At 45.6% G+C, this 25,445-nt stretch overlaps 1 protein-coding gene across 2 annotated transcripts in view; it reads right to left on the bottom strand.

The window, feature by feature from the left end:
- The window catches only part of SUFU (SUFU negative regulator of hedgehog signaling), a 112,780-nt gene that overhangs the window by 1,959 nt on the left and 85,376 nt on the right, over positions 1-25,445 (bottom strand). For both annotated transcript variants that reach the window (XM_082266812.1, XM_082266811.1), the window contains exons 10-11: positions 20,345-20,483; positions 12,920-12,988 (exon numbers count right to left, since the gene is read on the bottom strand). In XM_082266812.1, the coding sequence (XP_082122938.1) occupies positions 12,920-12,988; positions 20,345-20,483 (208 nt within the window). The remainder of the gene's footprint in view (positions 1-12,919; positions 12,989-20,344; positions 20,484-25,445) is intronic.

Genomic DNA, 25,445 nt, shown 5'->3' on the forward strand with positions numbered 1-25,445 from the left:
CAGCGTTTGAAGTTAACAGACAAAAAAAAAAAAAAAAACTGATGGTTGGGTTATACTTCTGCCTACAGGAGGAATGCACACTGGCAAACGAAAGAAAAAAAAAAAAAAAAAGCCAATACACAGCTAATAGCCTAGCATAGCGTCCACTTACAAAAAGTCCAGACGATAAAAACAGCATATGAAGGTAAAACAAAGCTGAAGGACCACTGGCTTCTATTTCCTGCCTCTGCTTCTGACACCACTTCAATATGTTTCATCATGTCACTTTAAGAGGATCTGGAAACCGTGATTTTTAATCCTAGTATACTATGAGCAGTGTTTCCCCCTGTCTTGAACAATCCGAGGGACCTGGGGACGTTTGGGACAAGTTTGAAGCACAAGAAGTGAGAAAATGACGTCTGTGTTGAGCCTGTTTAGACTAGGGAATCGACCGATATCGGTTTTTCGTTGCCGATACCGATATTTTGGCCATTGCATATCCGTATTGGCCCTCCGGGTCCCAACCATCTATCAATGCACTGACTGTGATCCTGGAGTCCCTTGTGCCCCGGGTGGAAGTGGCTTGCAGGCGACTGGTTAGCAAAAAGAACGTGGGTCAGAATGCTGGGTCTGCAACCACGCGCCTGGAATCCTCTGATAGTGAGGAGGATTCCTCCAAGAATACTTTTCTTCTACAGGCTACCAAGGGTAAGGAACCTCGCCATAAGCAGTTTTTGGGCCTCTTCTAAGCCTTTCTGGGCCTCTTCAGGAGGATCCAAAGAAACCTGGTCTGGCAAGCCAAGACCGGGCTTGTCTAGACCCATGGATATGGTCCCTCACCATGACGGTGTGCCCTCACGCATATCGGGGGAAGAGGGACGTCTTCGCTGGTATCCAGATCAGTGGACTTCCTTGGTGAAAGACAAGAGGGTCCATTAAGTAATTCGGTCTGGCTACAAGATAGAGTTTTGCTCTTGTCCCCCGGCAAGGTTTTTTCTTTCCAACTTGCACCTGTCCCCAGACTGCTTGCAGGGCTTGTTTGGACCGGTACAAGACTTGTTCCTTCAAGAGGTGATTGTCCTGGTTCCAAGTTTGCAACTTTTTCAGGGTTTTTACTCAAACCTGTTCACAGCCCCCAGGAAGGAAGGCAAAGTACCTCCAATCCTGGACCTCAAGGCGCTAAACTGCTTTGTGCGGGTACAGTTCAGAATGGAATCCATTTGAATAGTAGTGGCATTCCCACGTCAGGGAGATTTCCTCGCCTCTATCGATATCAAGGATGCCTACTCTCACATTCCAATATGTGACAGTCCCCAGCCTTTTCTCCGCTTTGCTGTGGCAGAGGAGCATTATCAGTTTGTGGCGTTACCCTTTGGTCTCGCCTCTGCTCCTTGGGTCTTCACAAAAGTGTTAGACCCGGTGCTAGCTTTGCTACGCCAATGGGATCGTGGTACTGGGCTACCTGGACAATCTCCTTCTGTGAGCATGCTCTAGCTCTGCTCTGGTGGAAAACCAGGAGATCACTATATGAACTCTGCAGGAGGTCGGATGGATTCTGAATTTTCAGAAGCCTGCTCTGGCTCTGTCCATGAAGCTGGACTATCTTGGCCTGACTCTGGACTCGGCCTTAGCCCAAATGCTTCTTTCTCTGGACAAACTATAAAGTTGGATGCTGCAATTCACCTCCTGCTGTCCAACAGATGGCCATCCCCTGGACTTGCATGTGGGTGCTTGGCCTGATGGTGTCTACCTTTGAGGTGGTTCCGTGTGCAAAGCTCCATACGAGGTCTCTGGACAATCTGGATTTGTCGGGGGACAAGGGTGTCTCTGATATAGTGGCTTTATTCTCTGGCACTTCGGCTGGGAAAATCCTTCCTCCCTTTGTATTGGATAGTGGTCGCCATGGATGCCAGGTTGTCTGGCTGGGAAGGCGTCCTCGGCAAACATTCTGCTCAGGGGATCTGGAAGCCGGAAGAGTCCAGGCTACCGATCAATTTCTTGAAAACTGAGCAGTCAGACTGTCTGGATCATTGGACGGATCGTTTTCAGGGTTGTCCAGTGCGCATTCAAATTGGGCAATGCCATGGCTGTGGCTTATGTCAATCACCAAGGGGGCACAAGTGTCCTGGCGGCCCTGGAGGTAGCAGGCATTCTAAGGTGGGCAGAACGGTTTGTTGCTCTCTGCCATACACATTACCGGGTTGGAAAATTGGCGGGCGGATTACCTCAGTCGGCAGTCATTGGACCACGGGGAGTGGTCCCTTCATCCAGAGGGGTTCCATCAGAGGATGAATCCCGAGGTGGATCTGTTGGCGCCTCGGCTCCACAGAAAGGTGCAGAGGTTTGTGGCTCGGTCATGGGATCCTCTGGCGGACGCCAAAGACGCGATGTTGGCCCTGGGGTCAGTATCATCTGATTTATCCCTTCCCTCCTCTCAAGCTTCTGCCCAGAATTCTACGCAAGATCGAGGCAGAAGGGATTCCGGTCAGCTTAGTGGCTCCGGACAGGTCTCGTCGGGCTTGGTTCGCCAATCTGGTGCGGCTGGTCGCCAACGTTCCTTGGAAGCCATCTCTCAGGAAGGATCTGCTGTCCCATGGACTGATTTTCCATCCTGCTTTACAGTCGCTTGCGTTTTAAACGGCTTGGCTGTTGAACGCCAGGTGCTGAAGGATAGGGGTTATCTGAATCGGTGATTCCTACACTACTGAAAGCTAGGAAATCTACTTCTAAGAAGATCTACCATCATAAGTGGAAGACGTACATTGCGTGGTGCGAGTCACTTGGGGTTCGCCCTCGATCCTGCTTGGTGGCTCTGACCCTAACCTTCCTTCAACGGGGGGGGGGGGGGGGGGGGGGGGGATTGAACAGAAGTAGGACTTGGGTACCTTCAAGGGCCTTCTGGTCGGCTTTGGCGGTTTTCTTCCAATGACCCTTGCCACACACTCCCTAGTGCGTACATTTATTTAGGGTGTCCGTTTGCAGTGCAGGCTCCGTTGCCACCTTGGGAATCTCAATTTGGTGCTTTCAGCGCTACAGAAGCCTCCCATTGAAAATATTTGTGAGATTCCCCTGCTTACGCCGTCCCCTCTGTGGAGTTATAATTCTCAATTCTCTGGACGCTGCTTGTAACAAAACTGAGTGTCTATAGCAGAGAGAGTGAGTATACCCCCTGGGACTGCCCATGAGTGTAGCCAGAATTATTTTCTGCCTAGTGCCCTACTCCTGTAGGGGGCAGTATAACCCAATAGTTATTAATACTAGGAGCTGTGTCCGTCAATGATCATCAGAGAAATGGATTTTACGGTAAGGCCCCTTTCACACATTCTGGTCCGTCGGCGGACTCAGTTTATCTCAGCGGGGGATCGATCCGCCGATCCCCCCACTGAGCAGGTGGATGGCAGCTTTGTCTCCGTGCTGTGTGCGGAGCCACAGCTGTCAGGTCCTGCTGTTCTCTATGGGGGAATCGGATGGGAACGGACTGTCTGTCCATTCTCATCTGATCCCATCCGTTCTGCTGGACGGATGGAAAATAGGGGTTCCATCCGTCCAGATTTGATGGATCGGCTGTCAGCTGACATGTCTCCACTGACATCCGATGCCCCATAGAGATGCATGGGGCATCCGGTCACATCCGCCAAAAAAAAACAACAAAAAAAAAAAAAAACGGACAGGCGGATCTGAACGGTCCGCCTGTGTGAAAGGGGCCATTGTTATGATTTTACACGTTTGCACAGACTATCAGACCATTTCATTATATTGGAGAGAGTGGGTATAGTATTTTCTTAGCTTTAGCAATAGGGTGCTGCTTTCGGATTCATTCTCTTACATACAATGGGGGCAAATACAATCTACTTCCTAAAATCATGTTTGTTGTTTTCTCATTATTTAAGGTTAGATTTGTCAATCGCCACCCAACCAGCTTCTGAACCTCTTCCTAATTTCTAATAAGCGCAACCACCATATTATCATCTGCAAATTTACGAAAAGTATTTCTTGAGTGGATTGCCGTACAATCATAGGTCTACAAAACAGTAGTGGACGCAACAAAAACCCTGTAACAAGCCAGAAGGCGAGTTTGACTAGGATTATAGGAAGAACGAAGGCCCACTTTAACAATATAAGGGTTGGTATGCATTCACTGAAGTGAGGTATTTCAGCCTATACCATTTAAACTGTCGCTTTTTTAGGGGGAAAGGGATAACAGTTTGCTTTAAACAAGATTGAATACTAACTTGCACTAGGGAATATTCTTTGTAAAATCACCAGCAAGTTTGTCAGCAAAAGCTGACCAGTAGCCTTCCTTAGATTCATTGCCGGTCTTAACTCATGGTCTTTGAAATTAAGTACACCACCGCCAGGGGCTTCAACCATTCTATATCATTAGACCTCATACGTTGGGGGTCGAAGCGCACTGTAGCCTCTCATGACATTATCGATTATGGTGTCCAGCACAGGGTCAGAGGCATTAACCCTTGAAAGCCAATCAAGGCAGATGCTCTATTGATAGGTCAGCAGCATCATTGCAGAGGAACCAAAGTGCCCTGCACATATGTATGGACATTGGACCCATGTGGGATACAAGTTTTGATAAAAGTAACAAGCCATCTAACTGTAGCATAAGACTCCAGACATTTGGTATACCCTCGTCTAGGGATAGAACACTTTGGAGATAATAATCCCATTCTGACTAGTGGTGTTCCTGTAAAGTGTTACACTGATTGACCCACAGCAGAAACAGTCTACTGTTTATTAAATGGTTTATCGTTTCCAGCACACTCAGCTGAGGCCCATGACCGCTCAGGGTGCTCACAGATGGGAACACCTCAAATAGAAGGTTCAAGAGGAAAATCTGTGCGCTGTAGGAGTTCTAAAAGACAATACTTAGGACAACAGGTCGATTCTCTAAATGTAGGGTAGTTCACGTGCACCAATAAGTCCAACACAACCCCCCTGTTTTTTCTGAGGGGCGGCTGGAGACTGATGCCTTAAAAAAGGGTCTCTTAAGAAAAAAATAAAGACTGTTGGGACTCCGAATTAAATCTTGTCACTGGAACACGTAGTCCAGCCTGACCCAAAGCCTCTGGAGGTTCAGAGACACTCTACAGTAGATTGTGTAGGGGGCGCGTTAACAGCCTTCACACAAGTTGGGCACATGTAGTCAAAACATTCCTGAATGGACACAGAAGTCCCTGAGGACAGAGCAGGGTGCTCAGTTTACCTGACAGGACTGAGGAAGACTCTGTTAAAGATAATCTTATAACAGGGGTACAAAATTACAGGAGTCCGTTCCCTCTGAAGAGGTATGGACTGGGGTCAGCCATAGCAGTGCGACTGTCTCATGTCTTTGTGCAGATGAGCAGAAGCCAAGTTTAAGGCGGTAGTAAACTATTTTTTTATTTTTACCCACAGGTCAGGTTATAAATAAAGCTTACCTGTAGGTATAATTAATATCTCCAAAACAAGCACCCTTTAGGAGATATTCTAGTGAACAGCATTCGGTAACATCACTGGTGTATGCGCAGTGAAGGAACGGCATACTCATGCCGTTCCATCAGAGCTCTGTACTGCCGTGAAAACATCATTGCGGCATGACCATGCAAGCGGCGGCAGTCTGCTAACCCAGAAGGGAGACCGGGTGAAAACTGAAGCCTTTGCAACGGTGACGACGAGCAGCTGGAGGGCTTTATTTTAAGGTAAGCCTTTAATTAATGTGCTAGTATGCGATGCATACTAGCACATTATGCCTTTACCTTGCAAGGGGAATGCAGGGCAAGGCTTCGGGTTGTAACAAAACCCAAAGGCAGCTGGTAATGATGAGGTTCAGGCTGCTGAAGGTAACCAGGTCACTTTAGGAGGGGATGGTGTGCTTGTAAACAGATGTTGCAGGGGGAATTGGGCTTCCCCTGTGCTGAATGGTGGGAGAAATAACGAAAACAACCACCTGGTGGATGATGTCAGTGCTCAATCCCATGATGAAACCAGGAGTAGCAGGAAATATAAAAAGGTGCCCAACAGTGCAGCTACAGAAAAGTTCAGTGCTGTACCCATTCCGGTCTAACTCACAAAGTGAATCTTCGCTGGGGCTGTGCCACAGCTCTATTCCTGGAAAGGACTCTGTGGCTAGTTTAACAAGTACACACGGGTCCGGAAAGCACCACAATGCAGAACCCAGTGCCAGAAGATCACATTGCAGGTTATACCTGGACATTCAAGTCCAGCCATCTGGTTACTGCCTCCAAAGCCTAGCTGAGAAAACGCTCATCCAGGTAGCTGCTGTGTAGAGAGCAGCTCAAGCAACAGTGTGATTGAAGACAATTAATAAGGAATCCACGAATAAAAAAAATAAATAAAAAGGGCTAGCACCAAAATTTACAAGACTTTTCTTAGCAGAGCTGGAGAAAAGATCTACATCCTCCTAAAACTAGCAAAAAAAAAAAACTGAGGGAGACTGGGTAGAGAAAGGGTTATACGAAAGGCTGGCTTACGATTTTTCTGCCTGCTAATGTCCAATCTTCCTAAAGGTGGCAGTAAAACCTGACTGCAGCTTAATTCCTGTGTTCCTCATGGAGGAGAAAAAATTTATTTATATTAAACATGTTGGCCACAATTATAGGTAGATCCAGTGGTCAGCAAAATGTCCTGACAATTTATACCTCAGACAGTGACAATCAGCATCCCTCAAACATCTACATTCTCGCTCTTACAGTATAGGAGAACAAAAGCAAATATGTGATGGGCTGCTTTGGAGATGCGCAGACAGATCTCTTCCTTCAGACACATTCATAACTAAATGCAATAGTAAATGCAAGAGTTTTAGCACCTATAATCATAATCAATTATCTCCATGCCAACACTTTTGTGTGCAACAGGAATCATTTACCACCCCTTGGGACATTTCAGCACAGAAGCTTTAAGTGGGAAGGGAGGTGGGGGTTAGTAAGGGGGGATATGCAAAATGGCAGCACAGGAAACCAATAGGACGGTTACTTATAAAATGAGCAGTGTTGCATTTATTACACTAGCACAGCCTTTTTCAACCAGGGTGCCTAAGCATCCTAGAGTGCCTTAAAGGATTTATCCAGGGGTGCCTTGGCAAAATAGCCCAAACATTTTATATAAGCCAGCATGTGGATGAAGCCTGCCTTTGAGTTACATAAAACCACATGTTTTCATTGTCAACCATTACGACCTTCTAGCTGCCGACCTACTAACAATCAATGACAGCAGTTGATAAGGAGGATGCAAGTTGCCTGCACAACATCCTTGTTTGACCCTCCCCTGCCCCTCTCCATCAGTTTTGGGGGTCACATTAGGGCAGTGATTGAGAAAAACTGAAGAGAAAAAATAGAATTTTTGTAAGAACTTACCTAAAATTATTTTCTCTGAGTCCTCGGACAGTCGCCGCCCACTCATACAGTCTGCACGTCTGGGACGTCCTTAAGCAGTGTAGATGTGAGGGGTGGGAAAAGTAACAGTCAAAAAAGGCAAGCCAGCACCCAGGTCAGAGAAAATAATCTTTTCTGAACCAGAAAAGGAAACACTGGGCAACAAGAAAGCTCAACAGGAGCGAAAACCCAGGAAACAAAAAGGGAAACCGCAACAGGAGGAGACGGGCACAAAACTACCCTGTCCCCTCTAAAGCACTGCCGCATTTAAAACTTTGCGGCCAAAAGAGGCATATGCGGATGCCAAGACATCAAGTTTGTAAAACTTTGTAAAGGTATGCACGGACGACCAGGTCGCTGCTTTGCACACCCTAGTCACCGACGCCTGATGGCGGAAGGCCAAAGACGCACTAATCGCTCGAGTAGAGTGCGCCGTGACAGGGAAAGGTGGAACCTGATCCCTAATCGAATAGGCCTGCACAATCGTCTGTCTGATCCATTTAGAAATGGTTGCCGCAGACGCACCCTTCCGTGGTCCCTCAGGAAGGACAAAAAGACAATCCGACTTTCTGAAGGATTCAGTAGACAGGTAAACCCTGATCGCCCGGACCACATCCAAGGAATGCAAGGCAAACTCCTTTGGATGCTTAGGCTTCGCACACAGCGAATGCAAGACAATGTCCTCGTGGAGATGGAAGTCTGAAACCACCTTCGGAAGGAAGGACTGATGAGGTCGTAAGAGCACTTTATCCCTATGAACAACCAGATAGGGGGAGCGGCAAGGCAGGGCCGCCAACTCCGACACTCTGCGAGCAGATGTTATCGCCACCAGAAAGGCAACTTTCCGTGACAGCACAGGCAGAGGAATCTCCCGGATGTTGTCAAAGGGAGGCCGTTGCAAAACGGACAGAACCAAATTTAGGTCCCAAGGGGGAAAGGGTGCCCTCCTAGGGAGAGCCAGATGCCGCACCCCTTGAATAAAGGTGCGGATCAAGGAATTTGACGCCAAGGGGGCGCTGAAAGAGAATGGCCAGTGCAGACAACTGGCCCTTAATAGTGGTCAGCGCAATGCGCTGCTCCACACCAGTTTGCAGGAAAGCCAACACCCTCGCCACCGAAAAGGAGCATGGATGGAGCCCCTGCGACTCACACCAGGCGAAATAAGCCTTCCAGGTACAATAATAAATCTTACCCGTTGAGGCCTTCCTGGCATTGAGCAAGGTAGGAATGACCGCCGACGAGAGACCTCTGTCTCTTAAGACCTGGCTTTCAACAGCCATGCCATCAAAGCCAGCAACTGTAAAGTAGGATGGAAGATCGGCCCTTGAGACCGAAGATAGTCTTAGCGGGAGCCGCCAGGGAGGCTCGACGACCAGTTGCATGATGTCCGCGTACCAAGACCGACGCGGCCAGTCTGGGGCCACCAGATTTACCAACCTCGGTTCCGAGACCAACCTGTGAAGGAATCTGGACAACTGAAATCGGGGGAAAGGCATAAATCAGCCGATACTGATGCCAAGGCACCAACGCGTCTAAGGCGTCCACCAGGGTCGCGCGTTCGTGCCACGGACCTTCCCACCTTGTTGTTGAGATGAGACGCGAACAGATCCACGTCCGGGATCCCCACCACGCACACAGCATTTGAAACACCTCCGGGTGGAGGGACCATTCCCCTTGGTCCAGGGTCTGGCGACTCAGATAGTCCGCCTGCCAGTTCTCCACACCTGGAATTTGAACTGCCGAAATCGCCGGGACTTGCGTCTCGGCCCAGGACAGAGTCTCGGCCACTTCCTTGGCCGCCCGGGCACTCCTGGTGCCCCCTTGGTGATTGATGTAAGCCACCGCAGTTGGGTTGTCCTTCTGGACACGCACTGGGCAGCCCTGAAGTTGATCCAACCAACGGAGCAAACAGAGCCTGATTGCCCGCAGTTCCAAGACATTTATCGGCAGGGAGGATTCCCCCACTGACCAGGTGCCCTGGGCAAATAACTTGCCCAGAACTCCACCCCAACCCGACAGGCTGGCGTCCATGGTGACCACAGTCTACAGCAACGGGCGAAAGGACTTGCCTTCCTTCAGAGCCGGAGACTGGAGCCACCACAGGAGATCCGAACTCACTTGGGGGCACAAGGAAATCCTCCTTTCTAAAAACTGAGGACGCCTGTCCCACCTGATCAGAATCTCCGCTTGGAGATTTAGTGTGAAACTGCGCAAATGGAATCGCCTCAAAAGCCGACACCATCAAGCCCAGGGACCACATGCAGGTCCGAAGCGAGGAGAACTCGTTGTCCCTGAGGGACCTGACCTCAGCCTGCAGGATCCAGAGCTTGTCCTCTGGAAGAAAGACCTTCGCCTGGGCGGAGTCCAGAATCATCCCCAGGTAAGGGAGACGAACAGAAGGGAACAAAGTCGACTTCTGAAAATTTATGGTTCACCCAAACTCCTGGAGCGTCTGAACCGTGACCGACAGATCGCGCAACAGAGTGACACTGGAGCTCGACCTTAATAGGAGATTGTCCAGGTAACCGAGGATTGCAATCACCTGTACCCGTAACAAGGCTAGAACAGGAGCCAACACTTTGGTAAAAACCCTTGGAGCCGAAGCGAGGCTGAAAGGCAACGCCGCGAACGGATAGTGCTCCTCCGCTATTGCGAATCAGAGGTACCTCCGATGACCCTCGTAAATAGGGATGTGTAGGGACACATCCTTGAGGTCGATGGAAGCCAGGAAATCCCCTGGACTCAGGGATGCCACCAACGACCGGAGGGACTCCATTCGGAACTGCTGAACCCACACAAAGCGGTTTAGAAACTTTAAGTCCAGAATCGGATGCACCTTGCCCTCCTTTTTTGGGCACTGTGAACAGATTGGAATAAAAGCCCCGAAACCTGTCTCACTGTGGAACCGGGACAACCACTCCCTTGGGCAAGGAGATCCTGAACCGCCCGACGGAGATCTCGGAAACGATCGGGGGTTAAATGAAGATTTGAGGGAAAGAATCTGTCTGCGGGGCGAGATCGAAACTCGATCTTGTACCCTGAACGAATGAGTTTCTTAACCCACATGTCCTGAATCCTGGACAGCCAAGGTTCAGGAAAACAACGCAGACGTCCCCCCACCCGTGAAACGGGTGAGGGTACCCCTTCAGGGCGAGGCGGACTGAGCCGCGGTGCCAGCGTGGGCGGCTTTGGACTTGCCCTCCCAAGGCTTCTTCTGGCAACTAGAGGCCTTGAAGGATCTACCTTTGTCTTGTGCCTTGAAGGCACGAAAAGGACCCCTGGTTAGGTTTAAAGGAGGAACCACGCTTTAAAAACGTGGGCACCACTCTGCGATAGGAAGCCTCCCACCCTAAGTGGGGGTGCCATCAGCCGAAGGGGACGCTAGCAACACGCGGGCGTACCGCGGTTGAGACATCCCGGCGAAGAAAGCAACTTCGCAGGCTCATCCCTGAGGTCAGGGACATAGTCGTTTGCGAGGCCTGGGCGTACCAATAACCTGCTAACGCTCGATGGCAGGCTGGGAGTCCGTAAGGCTCTAGAATAACCAGTGTGAGTCCCAGCTCTGCAAACACTGTAGTCTTCTGAAGTCCAACTAACTAAGCGCAGGAACAAATAAAAAGCTATCTTTTAAAAGAAAAAATACTTTGTAAAGAGAAAACAGAAATAGAAGAAAAAAAAGCTGAGACTGAAGCCACAGCTAGGGAAAGCCAGCCTACTCCTAAGCTAGGCAGCAGAAAACTGAATTGGGAATGAAGCTAGCTGGGGGTATTGACCAGAGGGACAGCCCCCTGTAGGTGTGTCTATACAAAGGTTTTGTGAATATTCTAACAAAATCTTCTGCCTAGCTTACTCCTGTGGAGAAGGCCAATACCCAGACGTGCAGACTGTATGAGTGGGCGGTGACTGTCAGAGGACGCAAGAGAAAATTGGAATACTAGTCAGTACCAGTGTGCAAAACTATTTGCTTTGGAAGAATAAATCACCTCTGTGTCCCAGGCGTGTGGATGTTTCTGCATTATGTAATATTAGAATAGTTTTTACATTTTAGAATGGGGTGCCTCAAGACTGTCAATTTGAGGGTGCCTCGAGATTTTCCATAATTTTTAAAGGGTGCCTTGACTGAAAAAAGGTTGAGAAACACTGCACTAACATCAATTTTGTGTTTTATTAATTAAAACCATTATACTGGGGAGGTTTACAAACATGGGATCAGAGTGTATGTCATAGAAATATTTTCCAATGTAATAAATTATCTAGCTCTTTAAGAGGTAAAGGTTTGTTTTTTTAAAGCAGTGGTTTTGCACAGAAAAGCCCCAATCCTCCTCTTCTTGGGTCCCCCGCCAGCACTCCTGGCTCCTACTGCTTGACCAGTGCCCACAAAAGCAAGCCGCTTGCTATAGGGGCACCTATATGCTGGCTTTTGAGCCCTGCTCTATGCGAGGCTCTTGAGCACATTGCTGGATCGAGAGGGAGCTCAGGTATTAGAGGGGAGTAGCACATAGAATGCATGAAGGTAAAAAACCTTCAGCCTTTGCAACCACTTTAAAGGACTGTACATCCTCTTTTTTAAAAAACATTTCCAATTATTGGATTACCATATTTGCAGCACTTTTTTGTTCAACATACTGATGCTGAACAAACGCGCCTATAGCGTTAGTGCGAGTTGTCCGTCAAGCTTAATGCGCATTTAACGTACATTAAAAAAATGTTTCCCTATGAGTGCCCCAGATGCCTTTTTTTTGTGTTCTGGCGTATTCGTGATGCGTTACCATACACTTGAAAGGAATAATTTAAACTTCATTTAAGCGCAGGAAAGAGACGCAAACACTTCATGTTTTGATAATGTGATAATGTGAACAGTTATTAATTGCAGACAGCTTTACTAGGAGTTTGAGGCGCATTGAAAATGCACCACAAACTCCTACTTTTAATGCCAATGTGAATACGGACTTAATTGCTTTTTACAGGCTGCTTCATCTTCAACCTGCTACAGGCATTTAACAGATGCAGTGCAATTTCTGACCACTAGAGGGAAACACAGCTATTGCGAGTATTTTTTTCCTCTCGTTGCATAATGCATCTATTCTGCATTGTCTTCTAAATCCCCCCCCCCCCCCCATGATCAGGACAGATAAATACGAGTGTTCTCAGACAGAAGTGGATGCCGTTGACACTCTAGTAAGAATCCTTTGAGCGCTCTGTAAATTCAATTCATCACAGATCAGCAATGTTATTAATACCCTTAGCAGGAACATCATTTTTCTACGTTATAATTTCTTTAATAGAGCAAATGAGGCTCTATTACATACCAGGCATCAAACCTTCCAGAGATATTACTACTTTGTTATGTATTCAGCTTGCAGGCTTACGAGTCTTTAACATGGGTTAATAAATGAATAATTATGAATGCGTGACCCTGTTACTGAACAGGAGAAATGGCACACTCCAGCAAGTTCCCATGTTTGAAGAAAAGGCCTCCGGCTGCAGTGACTGCCGAAAGGCTGGCGGTTTAAAGAAGCCTTTCCTCCCCCTCACTTATACAAATGAGAGCTTACTTCCTCTGGAGAGCTTAAATCTTCTAAGTCTTCCAGCATCCTTTCCACCAGCTCCTCTGTCAACAAAATCTGAAGAGATAAAACAGTTTCAGCCTTTTATTCTCAGGTTTCTATGTAATTGGCAACTATTTGATCTGACTTTCAGCAGCAAGGGAGGACGTAAACCTATCTGCACAAAAATCCAAGTTTACCATAGTTTTTCTAGACTGCACCACTTAAAAAATTGTTCAGTTATCACTGAGGATTCTTAGTGTTCCAACAAACGTGAAAGACCATACTGTAGCCTTCAGTAAAAAGGAACATACAAAATAACAGTCTTGCTTCGTCTAAATTTGCCAAAAAATGCTGCAGGACGTCAATATACAAAGCAACCAGTGTGGACAGCGATATACAGATGGGTGAGGTCATGAAAGCCTCCAATTGTTAGAGAGCCAGTGGAAAATGTAAAATGTTTATTGAACAAACAGTTGATATAGATAAGAGATAAAATTCAATACGATACCAGGCCGGCCTGGACAGTTGGAGCTCGGCCAATGTCTGCTGGGTCCGATGGAATGGGTGAAAATAGCCACGGTGGAGAAATGGTCTTCCGCTGAGCAGAGCCACGGGAGTTCAATGAGTCGGCCTGGGTCCGCCGGCGCTCTTAAGTAACGTCACCGCGACTCAAGGACTTTAAAGTGAAATTGGCAAACGCGGATGCAGGAAGCCGATGCAGCCAGCCTGGAACGCAAAGGAGGAGATTTGCCATGATGACACGTTTCGCGCGCATGCGCTTTCTCAAGTCATGGAATAGGCGGCAACAATGTAATTTAAAAGGCCATGAATGAAGTGGGCGTGGAGTGGCCGTGCCAATTAGCTTACTGAGCAGACATTAACTCATCACCATCTATACCAGACTCTTTAACCACTTGCCGACCGCCGCACGACTATTTACGTCGGCGGTCAGCCCCTCACAGGCAGAGTGACGTAGATCTACGTCGTTAGCCTGTGAGGGTCTAGGGAGGGAGCGTGCCCCGCCGGAGGCGCGCTCCGCGTGGTCACGGACCCCCCCGCGCGTGTGACTGGCGGACCAGATGCATCGTCGGTGCAGAGGGAGAAAGGCAGGCGGCTGATGTAAACAAGCCGCCTGTCATTCTCCCCTGTGTAGAAACCGTGATCATACCGTTGATCACTGTTCCTACACCTCAAGCCACAGCCAATCACAGTTAGAATCACGCCCCTAGGGATACACATAACCCCTCCCTCTCAAAAAAAAAGTTAACCCCTTCACTGCCAGTGTAATTTTACAGTAACAGTGCATATGTATAGCACTGATTACTGCAGTAATGTCACTGGTAACCCCAAAAATGTCAGTCAAGGGTCCGATCTGTCCGCCGAAATGTCGCAGTCCCTCAAATACAAAAAAAAAAAAAAAAAAATTGCAGATCGCCGCCATTACGCATTAATAAAAAACAAAGACAAAAATCTTTCCCTTTGTTAGTAAACGTAATAACTTTTGCGCAAACCAATCAAAATACACTTTTTGTGATTTTTTTTTACCAAACATATGGTAAAAAAAAAACTGGCCCAAAATGTTAAAAAAATTTAGATTTTTACTTTTTTTGGGGGGAATTTCATATAAAAAAAAAATGTGAAAAATATTGTTATTTTTGCAAAATTGACGCCGTTTGTTTATAGCGCAAAAAGTAAAAAAATCGCACAGGTGATCAAATACCACCAAAAGAAAACTCCGTTTGTGGGAAAAAAAGGACGTCAAATTCGTTTGGGTACAGCATCGCAGGACCGCACAATTGTCCGTTAAAGTCACGGAGTGCCGAATCGCAAAATAGGCCCTGGTGGTTAACTGCAACAATTGTAAACCATCATTAAAAATAAAAAATGTATTTGTATATATGTGTATTTAGACACAAAGTAAAAAATATAAACCAAATGTCAGTATTGCTGTTGAGATGGGATACAGACTTAATAAAATAACTAAATAAAAAATAATAAACAATGTGAGAAAAAAAAAATATTATAAATTATATTTATATATATATATATATATATATATATATATATATATATATATATATATATATATATATATATATATATATAATAAAATACTAAATTGAAAATAGAGAGTGTACATATTGAAGCTGGATATCAGAGAGATACATTGATACACTGAATTGGAACGTGTGAACACATAAGTACACCACCCACAGACATGTATGCCAAATGCACCCCGGACTCATGTCACAAATTGTGGGTGGGCCCAGCTATAATGACAATCGAGGTAAGGGTTTTGGAAAAAAAGAAAGCTATTAAAACACTCGGCTGATGCCTATGTATCAGAAGGTATGCTATATTTACACAATAGTATGCATTTCAAGCTCCTCATTGAGGCCACAAGGAGACTAAAGACCTAAATTTAAAAAGATCCAGAATGTCTCCTCCTTACACAAGAGGGAGAACCTTTCATTTGCGGTCAAAGTGACATTGGAAATTGCCTCAATTGCCATGACCTCCATTCAAATGGTGTCCTTTTATGTGCCTGTAGGAAATGGTGAGGGACACTGTTTATCACAACCTTTGAGAATAAATCTACGATGTTCGCCAATTCGTTTACGCATGCTGTGTGTTGTGCGTCCTACATATAGTAGGTTGCACAAACACCTCAAAACGTAAATGATGTATTACGTTGAACATGTGATAAATTGTTTAATATAAAAAGTATTGCCTTTGTTGTCATTGATGGTGGAGCGTTCATGAGTTACGAATTGGCACGTTAGACAACCCTTTTTCTTGCATTGGAAAACCCCTGTCCTGTTATCAAACTAGGATTTAATATCTGATAGGGGCCAGTTGCTGGTAATTTTAAGTTTACTGGAGCCAGAATATTCTTTAAGGTTCGTGCCCTCCGGAGCGTAACCTGTGGTACAGATGGTAGAGTAGGGCCTAACCTCTGATCTAACTTTAAATTATTAAAATGTTTACGGATGATTTTGGAGAATGATTTAGATTGGTCATTATAAGTTGTAATGAATCTAACTGTATTGGTAGTCTTTTAGCAATGTAGAGTTTGTATTCAGACAAGGTGTTCTGTGTAAATCGAAGGTCTCTTGTATCAGTCCCTGAGGGTACCCTTTTTCTAAAAACATTTGAGACATTAACGCTCCTTGTCAGATGTAGTCCTAGACCTTGGAGCAATTCCTTCGTCTGTTGAATTGACCACTAGGAATGTTTATTTTTCATGCCGGGTGGTGGCAACTGGAGAAATGGAGGTACGAGTTACCACTAGTGGGTTTGACATGGTCCCTCGTGATGATGGAATGGTCATAATGAGCTAAGACTAAGTAGTCCAAGAAGACATTCATTAGGATCCAAAACATGGGTGAAAGACAAAACACACTGAGTAGGCACTGCAGTGAGCCACAAAGGAGGATAACACCTTTATATGTCTTAATACAAAAATCTACATTTCTAAAAGAGACTACCAATACAGTTCGATTCATTTCATTCAACTTTTATAATTTATATCTATCTATCTATACATACATATATACATACACACACACATTGTTCATTTTTTATTTAACTTCATTATTACGTCTGTATCAGATCTCAACAGCAATACTGACATGGTTTATATTATTTTTTACTTTAAGTGTCTAGATACACATGTATACACACATACGTTTTTATTTTTTAAATGATGGTTTACTATTGTTGCAGATAGTTAAGAGTCTTGTATAGATGGTGAGGGTTATGGTCTGCTCAGTACGCTAATTGGCGCCGTCCACTCAACACCCACCTCATTCAAGGCCTTTTAAAATTTTGCTGTTGCCCTTATTCTGTGACTTGAGAAAGCGCATGTGCGCAAAACACAATGCTCCTCCTTTGCATTCCAGGCTGGCTGCATCGGCTTCCTGCATCCAGATTTGCCACTTCTACTTTCGTGTTCTTGAGTCGCGGTGACGACACTAGTGGGCCCGGCTCCCTGAACGCCCCTGGCTCTACTCAGCGGCAGAACATTACTTCACAGTGGCCATTTTCACCCATTCCATCTGACCCAGCAGACATTGGCCGAGCGCCAACTGTCCAGGCCGGCCTGGTATCGTACTTTATTTTAGCTCTCATCTATATCAACTGTTTGTTCAAAAAACATTTTTAATTTTCCACTGGCTGTCTAACATGTGGAGGCTTTCATGACATCATCCATCTGGATAGCGCTGTCCACACTGGTTGCTTGTTGGATGTTTATTTTGTATGTACCAAGTTCCTTATGGCTGCAACAAATTGGTTTGGGACAGTAAACCGTGTGGTTTGCAACAGAGATTAGCGCTTGGGACTTTTTGCTGTTTACAGGATCTCATTATACGACTGCTAGCTATGCATGAAGTAAATGAAAACCGTTACATTGTAAACCAACCCACTAAGTTTAAAACAGAAATGAAAAGGCAAAACGTGTTGTGTATATGTATTAGGGTTGCACCTATATCGATACTGAGTATTTGCATAAGTACTTGTACTCGTGCAAATGCTCCGATACCTAAAACCATAGTGACTTCAGCCTGGGTTCACAGAGGAGCGGTGCGGGAAACAGCATGTAATTCGGACAGGAATCGCACCGCATTCCTGTTCAAGTCACATGAGATTCCTTGCAGTGCGATCTTAGCCCACCGCACAGTATGAGGATTTGGTTTCAGCGAATATTTGAGCACAAGTATCAGTACTCTTGCTCACTCTTAAAAAAACAGGTATCTGTGCATCCCTAATATGTATACATGTACACACAAACATGAATACCATTCTTTTTAAAATATGTTCTATGCATAAAAGGGACTTTGAGAGCTAGTGGTGTTAAAAACAGAAATACACTGATCTTCCTAGTGAATGGATGTGCTGAGACTGTGGGGTTGATCAATGCATTTGTTGCCCGACAGAGGCAAGGGAGATTTAGACGCCCCTCTAAATCTACCCTTTAATATGTAATGCTACTGCTACATGTATTTATATTTAGAGATCTCATCACCTTGTCCATGCGAGTGATGGGGCCTTTGTAAAGGGCATCCTCTAAATAACCTGCACACATTTTAATAGCACTACTCCCTTGCAGCTCCTTTCCAACCCACTGCCAGCACATCTGGGTATGGAAGAGCATGTGGCCTGCTCCCCTGTGATAGCGCCGTAGCCAATTGCTAGGCTGGCGTATGGTCACAAGACCAGGGGAGTGAGGTCACCGCTTTCCTGGGTCATGGACATCGTCAATTTCAAAGGCAGCTGCTGCAGAAGAGGAAGAACTGAAGGAGAGAGGGCCATTTCATAGATGAACTTTACCTTTACATTGGCAAGATGACAGTTTATCTTTAAAACAGACCAAATATCTGTGCAAGCAAGCATATTTAAAGTTATGATAAATGGGAAAAAAAATGTAATATATTGCAGGTTACCAATTATTAGATGTGGTGGTTGCATTGGTTTTTATATTTAGGCCTTTTTCTGTTTTCACCTGGCGATCTGGTTAAGAACACATCTCCTGTATCAGAGTGCCCTTTACACAGCACCATTATCAGTATGGGGGAGGGAGGGGGTTAGATATACTAGCAGATTTAGATGCACTAACAAATGTAAGCCAAACTTCAACTCAAACTTTATAAGCAGTTTCAGTAACAGTTTTTTTTCCCTTTTGAGATAAAGGTTTCAAATAAACAAAAGCAGATTAGTGTAAGCACCCTGGAAGTTGTAAATTGTTTGTCCCATTCCTGCAATTGCTACATCTGCAACAGCTTGGAAGACTTACTAGCCACATCAACAACTGAAATTAAAGGAAAAAGTCTAAAAAAGAAAAACGAATGCAGCCACCACAGCTAAAAATTTGTAAGCTGAAATATATTAAATCGTGTTTAAATCTAAACTCGACATAAATTTATGCATGTAGGCTACATGTATAACACACCTTAATCTGTAGCCCACCTTTGCTGTAGCTTGTAATTCTTGTAAAAAAAAAAAAAAGGTTTGCAGATGTCAGCGTGAACCGCTGGCAGGTGTCATGCGATGCAGGAGCCCGCACTGGATTTGCGATGGTTCCCAAATCGCATATATGTGAATCGGGACTGCGGCTCCACTCACACCATGCATTCCAGATCACGGGTGCAATCGCTGCGATTCTGCATCGCTGCAAAATGCAGGACATATTTCTCGTTACTCGTTACTTCTCGTTACTTCCAATGGCACCCCAATCGTGGTGCGATTTTTCTGTGACTGTCGCCCGATGAATCGATGTAAAATTGTGCAAACAGTCGCGGGACGCCTGCCGCCCAAATGCAGCTCCAACTTCTTTTGGGCAAAAGGTGTCCCATGATTCTGTTTTCGCAATTTTAACGCAATTGGTGGGGGCAATCGCGGCAAAATCGGGAACAGGGAACACAAGCATGCCCAGCAGTTTGTGGGGATTTGGGTTTGCGGCCAGAATTGCAGCGATTCCGCCCCCACGATCCAGAATCCCATGGTGTGAATGGAGCCTCACTGTCAGCAGTGTGCCTAGGCTTTAGTGAAGTAGGGAAAAGATACAGATAGAGACTTCTATACAACTAGAGGAAAATATTTTGTTTCCAAATACAGAAATGTGGAATAGACTCCCTCCAGAGGTGGTTCTGGCCAGCTCACTAGATTGCTTTAAAAAAAAGCCTGGATTCTTTCCTAGGTGAAAATATTATAACTGGATATACTAATATTTATAGGTAAAGTTGATCCAGGGAATATCAGATTGCCTCTCGGGGGATCACGAAGGAATTTTTTCCCTAGCTGTAGCAAATTGGATCATGCCTTGGGGTTTTTCGCCTTCCTCTAGATCAACTGCTGGTATAGGATTGAGTATACGTATGGTTGCGTTTTCTTTACCGTTTTTTTTTTATATTTTTTTTATTGGTTGGTCTTCAGATGGACTTGTGTCTTTAATCAACCTAACTATGTAGCTTCGCTTCTCTAAACTTCCTAGTGGAACAATGGCTGAACAGGGTGATTAATATGGTTCTAAAACCCTGTTCGAATCAGGAGACTGCTGCCATTATGAAAACTCTTTGGACACCTCTGTAAGCAGTTTAGTAGAGGCAGAGTGAGAAAATTCTCTGCACATTGCAAGTTTCACCTGCTTTGTCCCACTACACTGGTCGGATTTCAGCTATGTGCAGTGTTACAGAACAAGCACATCACACTTCACCAGTTGCTCATGATCAGCACATGGCACAGAATATTACATTTACCTTGAGACCTTTCTAGTACTTTCAGTATGCTTTATGCATGGCAATGAGGTTAAAGACAAACTAAACTCACAGTCCCAGCTCTTGACATGGAAGAAAGTGTTATCTAATAAATATCAAAAAAATATCAATACAAATTATGTGACTACAGTAGTACAACAAAGAGGGATTTGCTCACCTGCAGCCAAGGCCCATGTGCTGCATACGGATGCTCTTCTGTAGCAAAAGCTCCTTCAACCCCCGTAGAAACAAAAGTGATGGCTGTGTCCCCAGTAATGCTTTTATAAGTAAAGTGTCTTCCGTGTAACAATCTACCCCTGGATGAAAGCAGAAAAAGAGATCTAAACAATATTTTCAAAAAGTGCTACAAAGACAAAGTTTATTACTAATCTGTACATTATGCACCTTGGAGTATAGTACAGGACACAGGATGACTATTCATAGACCCTTCAGGTGATTGGACACTGGCAAAGCTTTGAACTAGCCCTCTCTGAATACTCCTATAAACCCACCCCAAAACTTGAGGCCTCAGTTTGTTAGCAAGCAATGCAGAGTAGCACGGGAACAGAGGGGAGGGTTGTCTGTGTCCTGTACTGTACTTCAAGATACAGACTATACAGGCAAGTCTAAATTATTTTTCTCCTAATTGTGCAGTACAGGACACAGGCTGGAGATTCACAGACCCTGGGATGTCCCTAATGTGTCAGAAAGGTGCGCAACAAAAGGCAAACAGAACTGAGGCAACTGGCCCATAATGCCGGAATAGGACAGACACCAAAATCAGAGTGCCACTGAAAGAACCCTGGGGGCCTTACAAAGATTCCTGATGGAAGAAATTCCCACTAATCTGGTGCACTGAGCACGTTAGCTTACTGGAGGTACCATATCTTTAAAGGCTCCGTTCACATGTAGGCGTTTTGGGGCTTTTTTGGGGAGTTTTTCTGCTCTAGGATCAGCTCTCAAAACGCCCAACAAGACAAATCCTATTCATTTCAATAGCCCCTGTTCACATCTGAGCGTTTTGACGCTGTGAGCAAAATGCCCAATGCTCAAAAAAGTACATGAGCTTCTTTTTGGGCAGATTACAGGCGTTTTCCATTGGTCTCTATTCAATCTAAAAACGCCTGCACAAAAAACGCCTGTAAATCGCGGAAGAAAACGCTACGCTCGGGTGTGAATGTAGCCTTAGAGTTGAAAAGATATTCAGCCAGTGTGTACAACCTGCCTGGCTTATGTCAAACAGGCTTGAAACCCAGTAGCCAATCGGCATCTAAACAGCGCTGGTGCAAATACTGACCTGAGTGTTTTGGTGGGGGGCGGGGGGGGGGAGATCAATGTACTAACATTGCATAATTAATACAGCGAGCTTCTCAGTTATTGTTTTCATTCAGCCTGCTAGGTTGAATGAAAAAAAGAGCTACCTGTATATACCAAGCTTTACCAATCAACGGTTTTATCAACCTGGCAATAGTAGACTTTGAGGCAAGGTATTCTTTTTGAGTCCCTGAAGGCAGGACAAAATGTCTGTTTTTCATACCGAGGCTGCGGTTTTGAGTCCATGGAGCTAGCAGACCATCAAAAGTCAAAGCTAGAGGGTCCTTCATCTTTGATATAAACAAGGGTAACTTCCTGTTGATCCCAAAGGCAAGGATATCCACGTCTAGGGGTCCCCTAATTAAAGATGTTGGGATCATTCCCCTTTGTCCAGGTGATGACAAGGAAATCGGTCTTCCAATTATCCACTCCCAGGATGTGAACAGCAGAGATTGCTGGGCAGTGCTTTTCCTTCCAAGATATGATCAGACTTGCTTACTTCAAGGCTGCCCGATTCCTGGTTCCCCCTTGGTGCTTAAAAGAGGCTAGGTGCAGAGGATGGAAGTTGTCTGTCTCCCACTGCTAACTGTAGAAAGGTGTTAATGAGGTGGGTAACTGGTACTGTTGAGGTAGGCATCTCGAATGTCTACTGATGCCAAGTATTTCTTTTGTCTCAGCGACAAAAGTTGACCTTGAGGATTCCATATGAAACTTGTGAGAGTAAAAAAAGCTACTGGTTTAGGGATTTTAGGTCCAGGATAGGACAAATACCCTTGCTGGTTTTTTGTACCATGAACAGGTATGAATACAATCCCTTGAAATTGTCTGTAAGAGGGACTGGAAAGACCACTCCACAGTTTGAAAAATATGGTTGTCCAGGCTAGCAGATCTTGGTTGGTTCGAGAAAAACAATAGAGGGGTAGCATTTTGAAGAATGTAAAATGTCGTACCCAATTAAATTCATTGATTGAACCCTTGTGTCTGACATAAGAATGCAAACTGTAACTAAAGTCACCTCACCCTTAGGAGTAAGGGTGCTCCTTCATTGTGAAGGGGGCTTTATGGCAGACTCAGTGGGCTTTGTGTGCCAAGTCTTGCACCAAAAGAGCTGAATCTTGACTTTAAAAATTAAGCCTGAAGAGAGTGATGGGACACTCAGTGGTAAAGGCCCTGAAGGGAGGGGGTTTGGAGCCTTTGACTGCAGAAGAGCCTTTCCTCCTGTGACATCTTTTTAATAAATTTATCAAGAGCCTCACCAAAGATGTCCTCCTTCAAAGGCATACGCGTAAGGTGTCTTACTGGAAGCGTCAGCTGACCAGGCTTTCAGCATAAGATTCTGCGCATATGGACAGAAATGGGAGCAATTCTGGAAAATTGTGTCATGACATGTTCTAGGGTGACAATACAGAAAAGTAAGGCAGAATGCAGTATTTGTAAGTTAGCCAGCTAAAAAAGTTAAGAGTCAGTTTTTTTTTTTTTTTAAACAAATTTTATTTTCCCCTTCTTTTACGTAGCTGGAAGCCGGCCGAACGACCGGCCTCTGTCAAAGGGGCAAGCCCGAAAAAGGTATGACCGGTGTGTTCCGGCCGGGGGAGGGGGTCAGTCCCACTGTCAGCACACAATAGCACAGTCCGCAGATCGCTTTACTAACATCAAATCGTTTGAAGAGTGCGCCCTACTTTTTTTAAGCCTCTGATTGGCTGACCACAGTCTTATTATCGGTTATACACTGTGCATATAACTGGTGCTCCTGTTTCCATGCGCAGTTTATAACACTCAAGTGCCATAGTGTATCCGCAGTGTTTGTACCCCCTGCAGTGAGGCGCATGCTGGGCTCGCCTCTCCCCCAGGGAATGCTCATCAGTCATCCTACAATCTTATTAGCTCCTCAGGGTCGTTGTCATCAAGTATAAATTCCACTGTAGCACACCCAGACCTGAACCCCCATAATACCAGGTATGCCATGGCAGAGAGATGAAGTAAGAGATGATCCCAGGTGTGCAGGCATGGCCATGGGAAGGTGCAGGTAAAACTGCCCCTCCCCTTGGCACAGAAAAGGTGTCAGCACCTGCCAGTCATCTCAGCCCCCCCCCGGATGGTATGAATAAGGTAGTGGCAATAACACCCCACCCCCCCTTCAGATCCTACCTGGGAGAGGAGATGCTTCTCCCCCTTTGTACACAGCAGCATTGCACTGCAGATGGAACCTTTCCCAGCATCACAATCTCCTAAACCTCCCCAGAGGCGCTCCGAAGCTTCTCCTCTTTGCAGCAGACACAGAGCACACCTTTGTAGAGGAGGGATGACAGTTGCAGCAATCAGCTCTCCAACTAACTGGCTAATTATTTGGTGGCATGGACACTGCCGGCCAGCCCCCATCCAGTGGGACTATGTCGCGGCCTACCTAGCACGGAGCTGAGGTCGGATCGCGCTTGCTGGCTGGACTGGGGAGACCGTAAGGATATAGAATATCCAGTTTGTCCCCAGTCCCAGGCTCTGAGGAAGAGGCACATCCTCGAAACGCGTCAGCCCTCTGCTTCTATGAGATATTGGACTCCTATAATGAGGCGGCTTTATGGAACTGATATGCTTGTTTTCTACGTATGTTTGTGAGTAGCCGATTTTTATCTTGATATTTTAAATAAACTCGCTGAGGATAATGCGCTAGGCTGGTGCGCCCTTTTCTTTGTTTTATATCTACAGTGTCTGGTCGACCGCCCTGGTCGTAAGGGGCAGCAAAGCCTAGCCATATTGGATGCCAAGTGTAAGTACGAGTTCCGGGATTGAGGCAGCCTGAGAACCGGGTTCTGAGCGCAGGAGTGAGGTGCTGAATAGCACTCATTTTCTTTTCTGGCATTGTACTTCTCACAGGAACAGAATTGATTGTCGTTCTTACAGCAAAAGAAAATAAAAGAATCAAAGAATTCCATTTAAAAAGGAAAAAAATGCTAGGACCAGAGATCCCAGCAAGGAACTAGGTCCTTACTCCTGACAAGGCAGAAAAAAAAAACTGAAGACCTATAGCAGGATGTGGGAGTATACCCCTGGGACTGCCCTATAGGCGTAGTCTAACTTTTTTCTGCCTAGTGTCCTACTCCTGTAGGGGGCGGCATAAACCCAAGGGTCAAGAAGATATAGAGCTGTGTCTGTCAACGAAAGAAAGAGAAACTTTGGTTTAGGACAAACCGATAGATCTACTACTGAAACAGTCTACTTTTTAGTGAATTATTCTCTCGCTGGATATAGCTCAGCAAGAATCATAAACTGCCCATTCCATTGTTCATGAATGGGAAATGTCTTCGTACTCATTGGGGTTTGGCAAAAATCAAGTGTGACTATTCGGAGGCTTTTGCGCACAGCAGAAGTAAGCATAATTACACTGTCAAGCATACTGCGTGAATCCATATCATCAGGTGTATGAAATTTTCCACTGCAATTCCCTTGCGCCTGGTTTCGGTCATTGTGATAATCTGTTTCACAAGGTTTTACTAAGGTTGCACTAATCCAGATGTACGGTTTCTATTGTTGAAATGGAAGGTGGTGAAGAGGTTGATTCATTCATTAAAGAATTTGCAGTAAATATGAACTTATATGAATTAAGCAAAGAAACTTCTCGATAAGGGAGAAGAGGTCCATCACCTACAGCAACGGTCCTCAACCTTTTTTGCACCAGGGACCGGTTTAATGGCAGCATGGGGGATGGGATATTCACACAGTCTATCCTTAGCCATCTTCACACCACAACCCCCACATTCCCCCTTTAAAGCAGTCCCACGGTGTCCTCCGTTCCCCTTCACATCACAGCCCCCCTTTACATTAATGTAACGGGGACTGCTCTTTAAATCTGCTCTGCATCTCCTGCACAGGACTCCAGGCTGTGATCAGTCTGTGTGTCCTTTCCCAGCACCCCCATCCAACTGACTAGGTCATCCAATCAGCAGAGCAGGGGGTAGGAGGAGCTCTCC

Source organism: Pelophylax lessonae, assembly GCF_965119305.1.
Source record: "Pelophylax lessonae genome assembly, chromosome: 9".
Lineage (NCBI taxonomy): Eukaryota > Metazoa > Chordata > Amphibia > Anura > Ranidae > Pelophylax > Pelophylax lessonae.